The 18,240-nt window shown below is 42.8% G+C and overlaps 1 protein-coding gene across 6 annotated transcripts in view; it reads right to left on the bottom strand.

Annotated features, from left to right (window-relative positions):
* Nucleotides 1–2,349: 2,349 nt before the first annotated feature.
* grik1a (glutamate receptor, ionotropic, kainate 1a) overlaps nt 2,350–18,240 on the bottom strand; it is a 49,548-nt gene continuing 33,657 nt past the window's right edge. For 2 of the 6 annotated variants that reach the window (XM_035535445.1, XM_035535450.1), the window contains 8 exons: nt 16,721–16,831; nt 16,328–16,531; nt 15,353–15,576; nt 14,081–14,199; nt 9,591–9,808; nt 8,214–8,439; nt 7,819–8,069; nt 4,880–5,513 (listed from right to left, as the gene is read on the bottom strand). In XM_035535445.1, the coding sequence (XP_035391338.1) occupies nt 5,361–5,513; nt 7,819–8,069; nt 8,214–8,439; nt 9,591–9,808; nt 14,081–14,199; nt 15,353–15,576; nt 16,328–16,531; nt 16,721–16,831 (1,506 nt within the window). In that variant the 3' untranslated portion in view covers nt 4,880–5,360. Of the gene's footprint in view, nt 2,509–4,879; nt 5,514–7,342; nt 7,513–7,818; nt 8,070–8,213; nt 8,440–9,590; nt 9,809–14,080; nt 14,200–15,352; nt 15,577–16,327; nt 16,532–16,720; nt 16,832–18,240 lie in introns of those variants that run through there. The other 4 variants (XM_035535447.1, XM_035535446.1, XM_035535448.1 and 1 more) reach the window with 4 other exon arrangements.

The following is an 18,240-nucleotide window of genomic DNA, read 5'->3' as shown; positions in this document are numbered from 1 at the left end:
GCAACAGTATGGAATGGCAGAGGGACAAGCGAAACTAAGACATTCCAGTAATATGGAATGGAAACTGGTACAGTGGTATTCATTTCTAAGGTAGAGCATTCAACATCCTGCCTGTATAGTTTAGGTAAGCTGGGACCACACTGATCGCTTCATGGCAGCAACACAATGAACCAAACTTCCCCAAACCTAGACCAAATTGATCTTAACTGGTTGTTACAGGGTGAAACATGCACCATATTTTTACTTTTTTGATTAATTTCATACGTAATGGTTTGGTTACCCTGTTGCCTCACTGCTATTGATGTGAATGGGCCCAAATTAGTGCAGCTGTCTTTCAAGGCATAGAGGCAAAATAAATAAATTGTTTGATATTGCGAATTCACAGTACCCATGGATTTATCTCTTTTGTGGTATATAGCGTTTAGTTAATACATGCCCTTCAAAGTTCCATTCGCAATGCACAGTAGACCACCATCTAAGACCCAGAACATAAAGCCTGTTCAGGTTCAGGTTGTTATTATCAGTGTGGGCTGCATCAAAATTAGGTTAATATAACAGCGTTGCACCAGCAGGTGGCATTACAGTCCTTGGATGCTATTCACTGGACCACCAGAGGTGAATACCAAGTCTTAGTAACTCTTGCTTCCAGACCCATTCTAAAGTATTAAAAATGTTTGCATTATACTAAATTAGAGGGTTATATTAAACATTCAGCAAAGTTTCAATGATAAAAAAAAAAAGAAATAATATAAAACACTACTGAAAATGAATTAAATTGGCTTAGTCTGCTGTGAGTAGTCTGGGTGTGGTCCTAATATTCTAATAAGCACACTTGATTGATAGCCTGATATCACAGAATTGTAGTCTGCTATGGTATTCAAGTGAAGTAAAATAAAACTAAATTAGTAATTTAATGGACTTTGGAGCAGTAGTCATATGACACACTTCGAATATGAACATTATGTGCAAGATTAATCTAACTAGAAAGTAAACACAGATTTAAGTTTATTGAGGTCATTAAGGATGTGACTAAATGATTCCAGAAGTTGGCAGATCTAATCAGAGTCTCAGTCACTACATAAAATCATTCTCCTTTCTCTTTATATTTGCAATGTAATTTTGCTGGTTTTCAAATACACTTAGAACATTCAGTCTTAGAAAAAGAGAACTCTTTAACCTCAGGGAACCCATAAAATTTTTATGTTAAGAGAAGAACATTTAAACCTGTAAGGTTAAGTCTAATAATTTTACCTGTAGTATATTTATTGGGTTTAGAATAACAGAACCTCTTAAATCAAGCTGAATTAACAATGGTGTAGTACTCATAGGAATACATGCAACCATGCCATAATTAGTTAAATAGGTCTCTGTCAGTTTTGTCCCTGTATATCGCCTCTGATGGAGAATGCCTAAAGCTTCTTTAAATTGAACTGAAGATGGAGGATTTCCAATATAAAACTAAATATCATGTCAGCCATGTGAAGCTATTTCTGTGAGCAGCTTCATCTTCTTTCCCTGCATCTTGATATATGAGATATATTCAGGTGTAAGACAGCTAAAAGAAAGTGCAGAGAATTGTCTCTCTCTCATATGAGGAATGTGACAAAATATGAAACTCTACTGTATTTTTAAGCCAGGGATACAGGCACAAGCCACCAAGCACAAAGTAGAAGACAACTTTTATCAAAGTGTGAGGTAACAAGCCTAAATATCCTCCCTGGTTGAACTGTAATGTGGGGCAAATTCAACAGAATTGCTGTTGTCCATGTTGACATTTGAGGTCTGGTTGAAATGACAGCACACCAGACCCAGAATTGGATTCCTTGCATTGTGGCAGATTGTTCTAGAAGAGTCATTTAGGTGAGCTCAGCTGACAAGAAACAGAAGGACAGAGACGCATAATCCATGTTGTCATTCATTCAAGATTGAAAAAAAGCGTAAACCTGGAGGTTTTTGATCAAGAGTTATGAGGCTGTGAGATTAAAGTCCATGCAGTCGGGGGCAAACAGCATTTCAGGTCTAAATGCAATCCTGGAATTAATCAAAATGCCAAAAAGAGTTTAAGTGCACCAAACATGCTGGGATGAATGAAAAGCCTCCTTAAATTCCCATTTGATTCATGCCTGGCTGTTATGGACTTCTGTTTCCTCCATCAGCACATGTGTGCTTTATTTAATAAAATCATGCCAAAAAAATTGGATGGGTTCAGAGAAGCAAGTAATCACAATATCTCTGCCTGTGGATATAAATGATGTATTTTTGTATTTATTTTGTAAAACAGGAATGTTAAAAAACATCTAGAATCAACAGTTAACTTCTGTAATTAGCCCAATGTTGGTAGTGGCTTCATCTCTCAAGGTCTCTGTTTAAGGGCCATCTGTCCTCATCGTGATCCTCCTGTCTGGACTGACCTTGGCCAGAAAACTTTATTGTTTAAGCCGACTCCACTTACAATCACACGGGAGGTCAGTAGACCATCCACCAGTCAGTCTCATATCTTTCAAGAACCTACAACAGGGAAGCAAAGTTTAATTAAACAAGTAAAAATTTGGACAAATTTAGAGCATTACAGCAGTTTTAGATCAGGATGATTACATTCCAATTCAATTTAGACTTTAGAGAAATAAAGACATCTGAATAAGGGACTCTCCGTGGTGATCCGCATTATCCAGATCACCATTTCCGCTGCTAGTCAACGGTGAGCGCGAGCTGTGCTCGCTCATAGAGGCAGCTGCTGTTCGACACAAGAAGTCATTAGTACTAATGGTGTGCTTGGTTTTATGTGCATGACCTCCCGAAAGATTAGTGTGCACTGCGAGTCTTCTGAGAGTGATAGAAACAGAGCCCACACATACTCCCTCTCTCAGCCCCACTCAGCTATTTGCCGGCAGCCATATGCCTTTGTTGTGTGCAGGTGTGATGGACGTCATTAAACCTGAAGTAGCCTAAATTTATCATTTACTGAACAGATGAGTAAACAGACCAACAAGGTCATTAATGTCAATAACAGAATTCTGCCTGAGGAACAGAAGCTGAAACGTATGTTAATAACATTGCACAGCCCTTTTAACCCCTAATTAACATTTCAGTCCAGGAGTTACATAATTCATATTGTTTTAACCACAAAACTGAAATCCTATGAAGTAATATATCTTTGACCTTTTTCCTTGCAGCTCCTTTAGTTTTCTGGTAATTCTGGAATGACTAATCATGGGAATCATTTTCTCCAGAAAAGAGGCAACTAGCACCAAGCTAGTGTCACGGTGACAGGGGTCTCGTATTGAGCCGTACCAAATACAAAATGAACCTCTCAACATTTGAAGTCCTGGGACAGATGTTAAAAGCTGATATCTTTACTTGTCATTTTATTCCTCACCGCACCAATATGCACACACACGCACATGTGCGGGCACACACACACACACACACACACACACACACACACACACACACACACACACACACACACACACACACACACACACACACACACACACACACACACATCTCCCACACTTAACTCTTATTCTAGATGTTCAGACACTCTGGTGGTCTGAGAGCCTCATCATCTATTCTGTAAATGACTTGGCTGGACTGACTGTGGGAAGCCACATGACTTACTGATGGACATTCTTTTTTTATCACAGTAACTGAGCGCTTTTAGTCCAACTCTAGCTGATATTCATGTCAGTGTATGCTGGGGTACAGCATACATTTTTTGCACAGAATCAGAATTGCTTCCTTTAAGTTATTCCTTCCTTTAAGAATTGCTTCCTTTAAGTATATAAAAATATATTCTTTTCTTGAGTGCTTACTTCAAAATAGTCAAAGCAGGGAAATATCGTTAATTTGAAAATTATTAAGTTAATTGTAATCTTTGGACATATATCAGCTGCTTATCAATGCTTATCATATATGTTATCAGAGAATATCCATTGACAAGGTTGTTAACAAAGTGATTAGAGGAAAGGAGGTAACTGCTGCCTTAGAGTTTGGGGGTCACTTCATATTTTATTTCCGTTGTTCATTCTTCTGAAGCGATGCTTCAGATACATCAGTTATCTGCCACAGAGCGAGAAACACATTTAAATACATGTAATAATTGTGCTTGTTTTCAGAGTAGACTCTACGAAGACTTTTCTCTATCTGCATTCACTTAAATCCGAGGGCTTTGAACCAGAATGCTGGTTATGAACAGCCCTAAGCCTTTTTATATGCTTATGGTTAAATGGCTTTCTCAGACTCCCTGAGGTTCTAAGTTTTCTATAGCAGGTGTCGGAAGCCGCCGAAGAACTTATGCATATGTGCGTGCACGTGCACACACACGCAGACACACACACACACACACACACACACACACACACACACACACACACACACACACACACACACACACACACACACACACACACACACACACACACACACACACACACACACACACACACACACACCCATAAATGACTCATTAAAAACCCTTCATGCTTAAAGTTCCCTAAAGATCTTCCATATGCGCAAGCTGCTTTTCCCTAATGGATTAAAGGACATGTGCAAGTCTTTTTAACCTCGCTTATATAAGAATAATTATTCCTATTCTTGCAAGTATAGATGCATAATTTAGTGTTAGGGCAAAAGCTGACTGACTTGGACTAAAGCAACAAGAACTGGACCATTTTTGTTATTTTATCAACATGCTACAATTTCAGATTGCATTTACTAGGGCAGGTAAAATGTGAGGGCATTTTTGATCACTGACCTTTTTTTTGATAGCACCTGAGCTTTCTGAAAAGCATTAATGTGATCAGGACCTGGCAGCACATGCTTTGTGAACAGTAGAAAGGATGGTTTGAATTGTCAGAGTCAGAATGAAAGTGTGGAATTGTCTGTCCTTAAATACCCTTTGAGGCAGTAAGAATAGCCCAAATCTCTTCAATAGTCTTCAATAGAAATTTGCAAACAATTACCATTACCATCAACAGCTGTATGACACGGTAACATTACATATTACATAAGTGCATATAGACTGACAGAAACTATTTAAAATATGTAAAACCTTTTTATTTTGAAAATTGAGGACAGCACAAGAAATGCCACTGTACCACATACAATGGAATGCTTCAGTGAGGCAACTGATATATTCCCAGATATGATTCCTTTCCATTTTCACTCTGTAATGCCATTCACAACACACTATTTCAACATGTGTGTCACTACCACAAAGTATAATCAATGCACACTGCTTCCTGTTGAAATGCCATATCCTGTTAATTGAAGAAAAAATATCCTTGAAGAATGAATAGTGAGAACTTCTTAATGAATCATTTTAAGTCAGAAATACCTCTGGATATTAAAAGGTCTCTCTAGGCCACGGTTTCTTTCCTCAGGATGCGCTTGGAGCTGCATAAGACTCCAGTAAGTGCTGCTCGGCCTTGGGCCCTTCCTCTCTTCTTCACGCCCTTGTGGCACCTGAAGGATACGCCCAGCTCCTCCATCACCTCACTGAATGAGACGCACTGGCAAAAAGAAGACAAAGCCAACAGTGAGCTTTCATCCCAAAAGAGCAGTCCTGCTCCTGCCTCAAAACCCTTCACCAACAACCAGCATTGGGGTATACTAACCAGGAGCATGGTAGGTGTGAAGTAGATGCTCTACTGTAGTTTTGTTGATTTCTCAAACCATTTGTGCACACTGGATTAGCAGTTGCAGTGATATATCAATCCTTTTATAAGATGTTTATATCTGGTAGACATTCTTTTTCAGATCGACTTGCAATTTTAATCACATTGGCGACGTAGGTGGATATTGTGTTAGAGGTCTTGCCCAATCCCAAGGACTCTTACTGGCATGGCATGGTGCACTTGCCCGAATAATGGATTGAACCACAGATCTCAGACTCAACAGCGTCTGCTCAAACACCTACACCAGTTCCATCACATTGTTCTCACCCTCCACCTTCTAATTCCCACTTCAAACAGATGGTAGCCAAAGGAATACAAACATAGCGTATGTAAACAAGCCTGTTGTTGTTGTTTTTTTTATTGTTCTAAATAACTCTGATGGGTTAGGAAGCTGTAATGTGTTTATGTGTTTTGGGCCTAATGAGGTGAAAACGCTCTGGAGAACCTGCCTGCCATGGAACATCAAACAAGGACTGCCAGTGCCGAGCTGCGGGAGAAAGACGCAATGAGAAACAGGTGCTTTTTCTGGATTAGCGTTTATGAAGCTCTTTGGGATGTCTGAGAGATAAATACATTTCAGGCAAGACAGGAGCTTGATGAAGCTTGATGACATGACCTTCTTAAAACTGGAACCAGGAACTTTTTTTCATAGACCCAAGTACTCTGCATCAAGTGAATATAAACTACCATGTATTATTTACCCAAAAGCAACATAAGATGAAAGTACTTAAACTCCGTACTTAACCTCCAACAGATGACTTCATGTTTAATTTGCATGCTGTCATAAGGCTATATGGGAGAGAAGGAGACGCTGAAAATGCAACACAAAGGGGACAGCTTTTGCCATTGGACCATCCTCAACACCACACCCTCTTTTTTTTGTTTAATGGCTTGGAACTTCCTGAATGGTACACTTGTGATTTTGTTCAATAAATGATTTATGTTATTGTCTCTGGGTATTCATAAAGCTCATGTGCTCATCTGTGCAATGGCCCAGTTCAACAGAAGAGGAAGAAGAAGAAAAACAGGAGGATTACTCTCCATGATTGACAGCCTAAGATGTGGCAGCACTTGGGCTGTGAGAGCCAGCGCACCTTCCGTGAGCCAAGCCATCACGATAAGGTTATTTAATACAGCTTAGGGCACAAAGGCCACAGCTGGAGAGCCTCAGCTGGGCTGCAGGTGTTGCAGACCAGCCTTTCTTAAGACCACATCACTTTCCTTTGGCCGTGAATTAGCTTTCTGGGCCTACCTTGGATTATCTTCAGTGCGATCTGGCCAAGTGAAGAATCATGGCCTTTTAGACTAAAAATGGCTGGAGCATGAAAATGGTGTGGGTAGAAGTCTGCTGCCAAACCATCATACTCGAGCCAAGAACACAGCCTTGGTCCCCAACAAAGCATGTCACACACATCAGAGCTCCAGAGTAAAAAGCATGCCATATTTGAAGCATTATAAGCACAGCCAGAAATCAATCAATATTTCATTTAGTACACCGTTTCTTATTTGGCAAGGGACAAGCCAAAGAATAAGACCTTAAACCTACTGTTTACTCTGTAGAAATTTTTGAAGGCACGTGTATGCTACACTGCAGCTGAGAATTATGCAGAGTGGTGATGTACGCATGGCAACAAGAAGGCGGTGATTAATGAGGTCACACGCACCCCTTCCAAAGCTAGTGGGGCGAGCATGAGGGCGTTTAACGTGAGGAGAATATGCCGTCCCTGAGAAGGCGTCCGCGCTCTAAATCTTTGGATAAGGAGGTGCTGACGGAAGAGGTGGAGTCACGTCGCTGCAGCTGCTGTGCCTGAGCGCCATAAAACAAACAGAAGGCCTGCGGCATGTGCACGAAAGACAAGGAACATAAAAAGGAAATGACAAATCAGCAGAGTAGATGTGGTCATGCGCGTGAAAAAAGTGCACACGGAGCAATATAATGAGACAGGTGTGTAACAGAGGGTCAAAACAAATATAATGCGAAAACACACACCAAAAAAAAAGCCAAGTTTTGACTCTAAGCAACCGTACATAATTCATGAGAATGAACTGAAAACCTGCACTAAATAATGAATGCCAACCAATTCCTGCCTCGTCCTGTTCTGCCTTACACCTGTAAGACACACGCCCAGCTTGGCGTTACCTCCTCGATGTCGCTGTTCTTGCGGGCCTTGTAGACGAACTCCCCTACGGCCACGAACACAGACAGGACGAGGCCGGCGGCGAGCACGATGAAGATGCCGCCGATGTTCTCCACGCCCAGCGCACTCGCCTCCCTGCCGTCCTCCTCGGGGCAGCCGTTGCCCCTCCACCACTTCTCCTTCATCATGTGCAGCTTGCCCTCCTCCTGCAGCTGCAGGATGGCGATGGTCACCTTGTCCCGGTAGGGCGAACCTGGGGACAGAGACAGCATGGAGGCTAGGGGACTCGCATGGATACAGGATGCATTCACAAAATAGGAAGCAGATGCAGGCAGCGTTACATATACATGGAAAATGTGTTTTGGTTCCAAAAATGGTATAAGTGGATCAGTGTTACCTATGGGGGTTCCCACTCCATAGCCTTTGGAGTCTATGAGTCCCCCAACCTGTGTGAGGTTGCAGTTTCTCTGGCTGATGTACTCGATGCTTGTGGACTCCATGAGGAGGGCGTAGTCAGTAGTGAGGACACGCGTGATGCCTTCCCGGTTGTTCTTCACCATTGCCGTGTTCTTCCTGCTGCTCATGAATGCCCACATCTTCTCATAGGTGGAGATCTTCGACTTCTAGCAACATACACAAGGAGGGAACATGAAAGGTCATGGCCAACCTTGAGCTTTCACAGATGTGGAGCCTTGATCCCTTTTTTTCAACCTGCAGACTTGATTCCATCTCTTTCACAGCCATCAGAAGCAGATTACTGAGGACTCCTAGCTGGGCAGGTTCCATACAGCTATGCTGTGTAATAATTTTGCCTCAGCCACCTCTCAGAATGAGTCAAAATGAGGCAAGTTGGCACAGATTTGCTGTTTGTGTATAGCGTGCTCAGCCAGGGAAAATTGAACAGCTGGGTACTAAATCTCTCTTGGCTGATTCAATTTGTATTGGCTGTCTACAAGTCCCTGTTTCACCAGCTACAGGAAGTAGTAATCATCTGCTGCAATCTTTGTGGATAAAACCCATCCCGGTCACTGTGTACGATCTCTTGCCCTCTCCATGTCTCTTCCATCTCTCTATCTATCTCTCACTCTCACTTTTTTTCCTTTCTGTGACTGGGCCTCTTTCTCCCTAACCCTTTTCAAGGCAGACAGGCTCTTGCTGGGCATATATAACCCATATATGTATAGCTTAGACACATAAATGGATTTGCAGAGTTAGATTACTGGTATTACTAAAATAGATTATTGGTAATACTGACACATAAAACAGGAGGATTGTAGGAAGTAAATTCTGCAATGATTTCTGGGTGATTGGAGCACACAGGGGCATTAGTGCAGATACTGAGATGAATCTATGCCAGAACAAAGCCACAAATGGACATGCAGCCATGGCCTGATGAGACATTTTCTTGTTTCATATGAGTGTGGGGTGATGAATTAACTGCACTAAAAACACCTACTGGCTTTGTTTGCATCCATCACTCAGTTTGCATTGTATTGAGAGGCAACTGTGAGCAATCGATAAGCTTTCCAAAAAACCCATCAATATACTGTTAGCAACTGCAGCCCCTTCTGGGCAGACAGGACTGGTCTAAGATTTATAGTGCTCTCAAGCACATCGTGATCATTCTGAATCTATATAGCTTTAACTCTGATATTAATAACTCATGGCTTTAATGAGTTTTTAATAAATCTTGCATGGTAGCACACATACTTCTGGGGCGTACGCATACATGTATGCCCATGTATGTGTGCATTTGTGTGTGTGTTTGCTTTACCTTAAAGAAAGTCGTGGTGGATCCGTCTCTCACCGCCCCGTATTCGATTCTAGTCTGCTTGGCCAGGTCGTCGGCTGATTCGATCGCCGTGTCCATCCTCTCCACAGTGAGGAAGGCAGCCAGGTTCGCGGTGTAGGATGAGATGATGATTAGTGTGAAGAACCACCAAATCCCTCCAATGATTCTTGTGGACAGAGCCTTGGGCATGAGGTCTGAGCCTTTGGAACAGCAGGGGACATGTTCAAAGCAAATGATAGGACAGCAGTAACAATCTCAGACACATGCACACAATCACCCAAACACCCCCAACCCACCCCTTTAATGTTTTATCCTTGCAAGCCACACAAGCTTGCAAAGATGACACATTAAAGGAACACTTAGAATAAAATGCTAGCATGGCTGGTGTTCACTGAAAGCTAATAGCCTCGAGTTTCATTTGCCACCATTATTTACAGATTGCTAATTGGTGGTTACTGCTGTTATCCATTATTAATAGCGCTACCATTTCCAGTCAAACTATTCCTTTAAGAAAAGAACTGTTATTAGGAAAGTGCAGTGACTATAAGTGCTGCCTTACAGTGTGGAGATGTTTTGTGCATCTGGGATTCAAGCTGGAGTAGACACACGGGCCTGGCTGCAGTCACTGTGTAAGACAAGCGCTACTCTGGCATCTGAATGGTTCAATGGCTGATTCGAGAACTTGCTTTCTCTTCCTATGACAGCAGGTTGGCTAACAATGCTGCGGAGCACCTTGCATATGTATCTAAAGAAGACTGCAGGTCTTGCTTCTGCCACTGCTGTATGATTAGGGGAGACAGCAACTACTCCACTTGAAACGGGCTAAAAGTGTGATGAGAAATTATGGAGAATATGTCAAATGGGGAATATTCAAAAATGGCGAGAGGAACAAAGAACGAGGGCACCATATATGGCAAACTGCATCGGTAATGTGCAGAGAATAGAGATATCTTTATCTTCTCATGCATGAGTGGACTCATAGCTTCTGTTCTCACAGCACTGAGTCAGGATTTTCATCCGGGAATCAATGATAAATCTGATGTGTATGTCCTCTAACTGGAATGATTCTGAACAGAAGGCCTTCAGATGTGTCATGGGATTGGGAGGACTATGAAGCTGTCAGAGAGTCTGCACTCTGGTGTTTACTAAGGTCTAAAATGGGTCTTCCTACATCAATATGACAAACGTCCTACAACACAGAGACTAATAACTCTCTCAGAGACCAGCAGCATGTCAAACAAGTGCATAAGTTTAGTAACACACCAAAGTGCATTCTTAGAGTATGAATCAGCACTGAGTATCCCTTTTTAATGTAGCATTGATCTTAAATCTTTGTCTGGGACTATGGTAAATGTGTTGGAGAGTGTTTTTGGCTAGCCGAGACTTAAGTAATGTCTTTCACGTGCAACTGCTCATGTGATTGACAATTCTGACTCATCTCATCTCATAAATGTTAAAGTAAATCTCATGGCCTTCATTTTGCACAGCAGCTTTGACTTCTTTGACTCGTCAGGTGTGTATATTGGCTTTGATCTGCAAAGTACATCAAATTGTCAAGCATACACATGCCCTGTGGCAGGTAAATACCACCTCTCGTACAGCAGCCTCACTGGCACTGTGGCCAGCATCGCACTGTGGCTGCCCTCACACTGCGGCCTCCCTGGCACTGTGGCCAGCATCGCACTGTGGCTGCCCTCACACTGCGGCCTCCCTGGCACTGTGGCCAGCATCGCACTGTGGCTGCCCTCACACTGCGGCCTCCCTGGCACTGTGGCCAGCATCGCACTGTGGCTGCCCTCACACTGCGGCCTCCCTGGCACTGTGGCCAGCATCGCACTGTGGCTGCCCTCACACTGCGGGCCTCCCTGGCACTGTGGCCAGCATCGCACTGTGGCTGCCCTCACACTGCGGCCTCCCTGGCACTGTGGCCAGCATCGCACTGTGGCTGCCCTCACACTGCGGCCTCCCTGGCACTGTGGCCAGCATCGCACTGTGGCTGCCCTCACACTGCGGCCTCCCTGGCACTGTGGCCAGCATCGCACTGTGGCTGCCCTCACACTGCGGCCTCCCTGGCACTGTGGCCAGCATCGCACTGTGGCTGCCCTCACACTGCGGCCTCCCTGGCACTGTGGCCAGCATCGCACTGTGGCTGCCCTCACACTGCGGCCTCCCTGGCACTGTGGCCAGCATCGCACTGTGGCTGCCCTCACACTGCGGCCTCCCTGGCACTGTGGCCAGCATCGCACTGTGGCTGCCCTCACACTGCGGCCTCCCTGGCACTGTGGCCAGCATCGCACTGTGGCTGCCCTCACACTGCGGCCTCCCTGGCACTGTGGCCAGCATCGCACTGTGGCTGCCCTCACACTGCGGCCTCCCTGGCACTGTGGCCAGCATCGCACTGTGGCTTGCCCTCACACTGCGGCCCTCCCTGGCACTGTGGCCAGCATCGCACTGTGGCGTGCCCTCACACTGCGGCCTCCCTGGCACTGTGGCCAGCATCGCACTGTGGCTGCCCTCACACTGCGGCCTCCCTGGCACTGTGGCCAGCATCGCACTGTGGCTGCCCTCACACTGCGGCCCTCCCTGGCACTGTGGCCAGCATCGCACTGTGGCTGCCCTCACACTGCGGCCTCCCTGGCACTGTGGCCAGCATCGCACTGTGGCTGCCCTCACACTGCGGCCTCCCTGGCACTGTGGCCAGCATCGCACTGTGGCTGCCCTCACACTGCGGCCCTCCCTGGCACTGTGGCCAGCATCGCACTGTGGCTGCCCTCACACTGCGGCCTCCCTGGCACTGTGGCCAGCATCGCACTGTGGCTGCCCTCACACTGCGGCCTCCCTGGCACTGTGGCCAGCATCGCACTGTGACTGCCCTCACACTGAGGCTGTTCTGGGGCGATAGTGAGTTGAGTGGAGCGCTACTCTAGAGCTAAGCAGGTCTGCATCAGGCCATGGCCAGAGTTGGGAAAGAGGTATTGCTGGCTTCACTATCTTGACTTTCCCCTTTTGGAAAGCAGAAGGAGAAACAGTTTCCTCTCAGACAGCTATCAGTGAATGTTCAAGTAGGATGTGTGTCCAGTGGGTGCCCTGAAGTCAGGTAGGAAATGTTCTGCCTCTCCATTCATGTCATTCTGTCTGTAACGGGCGAACTGAGAATGACACCTACTCAACATAAATCCCTGAGAGCATTTGTCACTTTTAACATCCCTCACATTAAAAGCACATCACTAAGACGAAAAGCACAGCTCCTTTGGCTAATTCCTCTAAATGCCTTTTCAGCCATTTACAGAAATAAGGAAAGGAAAAAGGAAAGAGACAAACAAATGTACAAAACGTAATAGTACGGGTGGCAGGGCATTTGCCTTCTGCCGATTCAGTGGTAAGAAGCATGTTGAAATTTGAATTTGGCAAAACTGAGTTAAAAAGCATGGCTTTTTGTTTGAGGTTTCCTGTTAGTTGTTAATTACAAATACACACACACACACGCACACATAGGCACATGCATACAAACATGCAGACATGCACACACATGTACACAAACATGTATGCACACATGTACATGCAGACATGTACGCATGCACACACACAGATTTGGACATGCTGAATGCTGACCAGCCTTGTTTGAGTTATGATGTATTGGTCCTGTGTGTCAATGCTCAATGGAGCTCATAAAACACAATGTAAGGTTAAATTACTGGCTCAAATGTTTAACCCCCCCCCCCAAACGAACTATTAGATCACTTTAAAAACTTTCTATAGCACATCAGCTTCCACAACAAACCCATTCTCTCTAATATTTGAGCCAAAAAGTCTGCAGAATATGCTGCTCAATGATTTTTTCACATCTCCTGCTCTCATTAAAGCCAAACTTTCTGCTTTACACTCTCCTGCACACTTGAGACACCATCCATTTATTTGCATGCCCTGCGTTGTGGAACCAGCAAGCTTGTCTGTCAGGCCAGAACTGCCTCATTACAGAGCAAGCAGACTGAGACCAGAAAGGCTGGGATAAAAGCTACACTATCATAATTAGAGTGTCACTTTAAATCAAGTATTTCTAATAACGATGAACCTTCCCTGGGGCTGCTCTGGGAAAGAGAACAGCTTGGATTCGGTAACCTCTCTGTTCCATTCATGGCCGTGTCATGCTACCATGTTGTTATCATGAATCTTAGTAAAATATGTACTGGCACGGATTTTGCAATTCAAAAGTGCCTGAAGAACTGAAAAAAGTCTGAAATACAAAAAGTACTTATTATCTTACTCAACAGAGCCTGGCTTAAAACATGTGTGTACAACTGTGAACAAACTAAAATAACTTATTTATTTATTTGACAATGTATACATTATATCGAGAAGAATGAAACTGCTTAAAATGGAGAAAAAACCCTGCAACTTTCTAAGTTGGATATAAACTGAAAAAGAAGATATCAGCGTTGAAAGTGAGACGCCGAACATCTTTACATCCTTACCTTGCCTCATAAGTGCCGCAACTCCAAACCATAAGCTGTTCAATAATGTGAAGTTGTTTTCCATCACATCTGATGCAGGGTTGCAGGGGTGAGGGTTGTACCATTCATATGGTGTAAATCTGGGGTTTAAAAAAAGAGAATCAGGTACAAGTAATCCAAAACCCCAAGATGCCTCTAGACAGAGTGCTCACTGTTTTCAACAACAACATCCCCAAATATCAAATTCATTGCTTTTTTGTTTCTAAATGGACAAGCCACCCACTTTATCATTATTGAATCTAATTTTTGCTTCTGCCAAGTGCTAATTGAGGGTCATGAAGAAGTCAAGGTTAGAGTGAATTTCACAGAATGATTCATTCACAAGTCTTATGATGAAATGAAGCATTGATTTAGTGAAACAAAGACACTACAATTATAAACGCTTTTCAAATTCACAAGTCCTGTAATTTGACCTTACAAAACAGGTCATTTTAAAAAATCCTATAATAATTAATAAATAATTTGTTTTGCATGTACACAGCAAAGAGATTCCCAAATAAAACATACACTCAAAATGCATATTTCTTCATAATTTTATGCAAACAAAGAACCAAACTTGCAATATAACCACACTGACTGATGACCACACCAGAGTTTCAGAGAGATTTAAAAAGATTCGATAGGACAGTGTTTGGGTCTGGATTTGCATTTTAATAGACTCGAACAATCTTGCTGTTTCTATGTTCCCAGGCATGTGATGACCTGGGCCTTTGAAACTGGACTTGTGCTAGAACATGGACTCCCTAGTGACATAAGTGAAAATATGTTTTATTATGAAGTAGTTATGTTTCATTTTTTAGTAGTTGAAGATTATTGCGAGCATTTCATCTTATAAATATATGAAAGTTGTACATCTCAGAAAAATTATTACAAATGTGCAATTATAAAATCAGTCAAAGAGGACACTGATATCCAGCAAAACTGCATGCACTGTGAAATCTGTTTGCTTTGCACAGCTCATCTGTCTACCAGATCTTTATACATTAGGGTGAACTCAACTCGCAACAACATTAGCCTTAAAACAATACAAAAACATATCAAATCAAACCTCTCTCTTAATATGAAAGACGTGGCTCATACGGAATGTCTATAATATTGTAACACGCTTAGACGAATGTTTAGAATTGGTTTCTCAGATCATGCCTGCAAAACCAGTTAAAAGATGATTGCTTATTCTAAATCCCCACAGTTAAATGGCAAAGCCTGGGAAAGAGTGAAGGTCTCTGACTGTACCTCGCAATAACAAAGAGCACACAGCTGACCCCCAGGCAGGCCAGCAGCATAAACAGCCAGATGTCTGGCGTGAGGGGGTTGAGGAAGGAGAACACCCCTGGGTTGGTACCATTGGGCTTGCGGTACAGGATACTGATTCCCAAGGTCATGAAAGGCTTCGAGAAGTCGATGACTTTCTCCCGCACGTAGGTAATGGTCAGAGGGGCCACTGCCAGATCAGCTATCTGGAGAAGCAGAAGACGATGCGCACTGATGAAGAAGATTTAAGGAGCACTCAACTTGAAAGTTCAGTCCAGTAAACATGTCATAGTGGGTGAGTAAACAGGGCTACCTGGACTACTGTGCATATGCCTTACCTCTCAACTCAGAGGTAAACCTAGGTCTTATTTAAACTGATGAGAAATACTCTGGACCTTTATGTTTCTACACTAAACTGATGCCTTCACAGTTCACTAATATTTATTCCAGAGAACTTTTGTGAAGTTTTGTGAAGCATAACTGAATAGTTTGGTATTATAGACTTTCTTCGTATTGCCAAAAATACCTTTCTATTTGAACTCTACTTCAATCAAATCAAACAAATGGAACCATACGGCATTAATCAATACCAAGCAAATCAGCAGGTGAACTGCACACTGATACTGAAATCAAGGTTTAAAACTATATGACATAGTCTGTTCTACACAACAGCATTCTAAATGATAGCATATAATAGCGAAAAAGTAGTAGGAGTTGTAGTAGTAACTGAAAAATAATAATGTTGGGAATGTTTATTTAAACTAGTTATCACTGTTTTAGTTGTTTGCTTATTCAACTTCTGACATACAGCGATTAAATGACAAGTGTCCTAAGCAAGCATAGGTTTGCTGAGTCATTTTGCAATAACCAAAAAAATCACTGGATCAGTAAAAAAATCCTTTGATTAAACGATTTTTTAAAGCTGTCCATGTGTGTGTGTATGTGTATGTGACTCACATGGTCAATAAGCTCCCTGACCATTCCGTTCCATTCTCCCTTGTCGTTCTGGGCACCATACTTCCCATCTGACACCAGCTTGACCTCGTAGCTAAAGCCAAGAATGTTGGAGAGCTCCTTCAGCAGGTCCAGACAGTAGCCTTCAAAGCGATCATTTCCATACAGCACCTTATCAGACTTCTTATACATTACATACGGGTTCTCCTGTGAACACGCACCAAATTCACTTTAGGCACTTTATAAAAATTTCAATTATTAGCTCAGCACAGTGTTAAAAGTTAAAATGAATCAATAATTAATTACATACTTGACTGCATAAATTAGACAAAACCTAATGGGAGGAAAGTTGTGTGTTCTGATGAAAAATCATGATTAATGCAACAGCTTTCTTACCAGGATTGTGGTAACAATTAGTGTTTTGTTGGCCAGTGAATCGGTCACATTTTTGGAGGTGTCCTGTTTTTCAATCAGGTTCAGACCCGTGTATGTGTTCCAGACCCCAATCTAGGATCAATGCAAAATAAATCCACCACAGAACACAGCTACCACAGCTAACACAGAAATAATATAAGGGTGGCAGAAATGATGGGAATCTGCTTCCAAATATATTGCAAAGATAATAACACTATCTTTGTGAGATCACAGGGTAAATAACATCATGGCAACAGAGGAATGTAAATTTTATAAACACCAATAAGGACTGTGCAGTGAGGTTCAAGGACAGTCCCAGAAGATCTGCTTTGTTTCTCTCTCTCTCTCTCTCTCTCTCTCTCTCTCTCTCTCTCTCTCTCTCTCTCTCTCTCTCTCTCTCTCTCTCTCTCTATATATATATATATATATGTATGTATGAGTACAAGCACTTTTGTCTTTAAATGAGATGCAGTGTGGCAGTACCTGAAAGCCATCAAGTCGCTTCTCACCTTAAGCATCTTATTTCAACCCTATAAAAACCTCTTAGAATCAGTAAGAGCACTCTTGGCTTTTTGAAGTCATTAAACAGAATAAGAGAGTGAATTACTCCAGACAGCAGTATGCTATCAAACAACAGGCGTGTGAATCATAAGCCTTCGATTACGATTTTGTTTACCAAACACGTGATGACTGCATACAGTGATTATACTATAGACGTTGGTTGTTTAAAATCATGCCAGTGGGTTTAGCTGGTTCAAACTGCTAAAGAGTTCAGTACCGCCATGGAGGCTTGGTGGATCCACAACTCGGTCTTTCATCAACCACTCTAGCTCTGGACATCATGCCCTACTGCATGTCTGACGATGCCATTTCAGCCTCCCCAGGTAATACGTGCAAGTGTTTACAGCGCGAGGGAGCAGTCAACATCTGTTATGTCAGCATTGACCATGTGGATGTAGATCAAAATAAGAGAGGCTGGCCCGATTTAAGAGAGAGAGCCCCCCGCCCCCGGTCCTGCCTGCCCCATACAAGGGCATTCTGCACTGAGAGGAAACACAGCCTGGAGACTAAAGCTGTAAGAAGTGAAGCAGAAGAACACAGCTCATTTCTGCATCTATGGGGATTACAGAGGACTAATCTGAATCAAAGATTTTTTTTTTTCTGATAAAGAATGAGTCATAACATGGTAACTACATTATCTGAGATTCAGGGATACTTAGAAATACTTTAAAATGTCTCATCTCTTTCTCCAATGATATCTTTCTGCCTCTCATCAAAAAACACAACCCACTGCAGTGATTGTTTAAGCCCTCAAAACCCCAATAAATTACTGTCAAAAACCCCAAGTAACGCTATAAATCCTAGTGAAAACGCAACTCATGCCTTCTTTGAGCTTTTATGGACTTTACTTGTGCAGACATTTACAAATAGTTTAGGTGTATTATTCAAAATGCAAGTTTCAAAAATCCAAAATGTGATATTAAGGCTTACCATTATACAGA

This window comes from Electrophorus electricus, chromosome 17 (assembly GCF_013358815.1).
Source record: "Electrophorus electricus isolate fEleEle1 chromosome 17, fEleEle1.pri, whole genome shotgun sequence".
Lineage (NCBI taxonomy): Eukaryota > Metazoa > Chordata > Actinopteri > Gymnotiformes > Gymnotidae > Electrophorus > Electrophorus electricus.
Note: the sequence above shows the minus strand (reverse complement) of the source record. Positions and strands in the feature narration are given on the sequence as shown.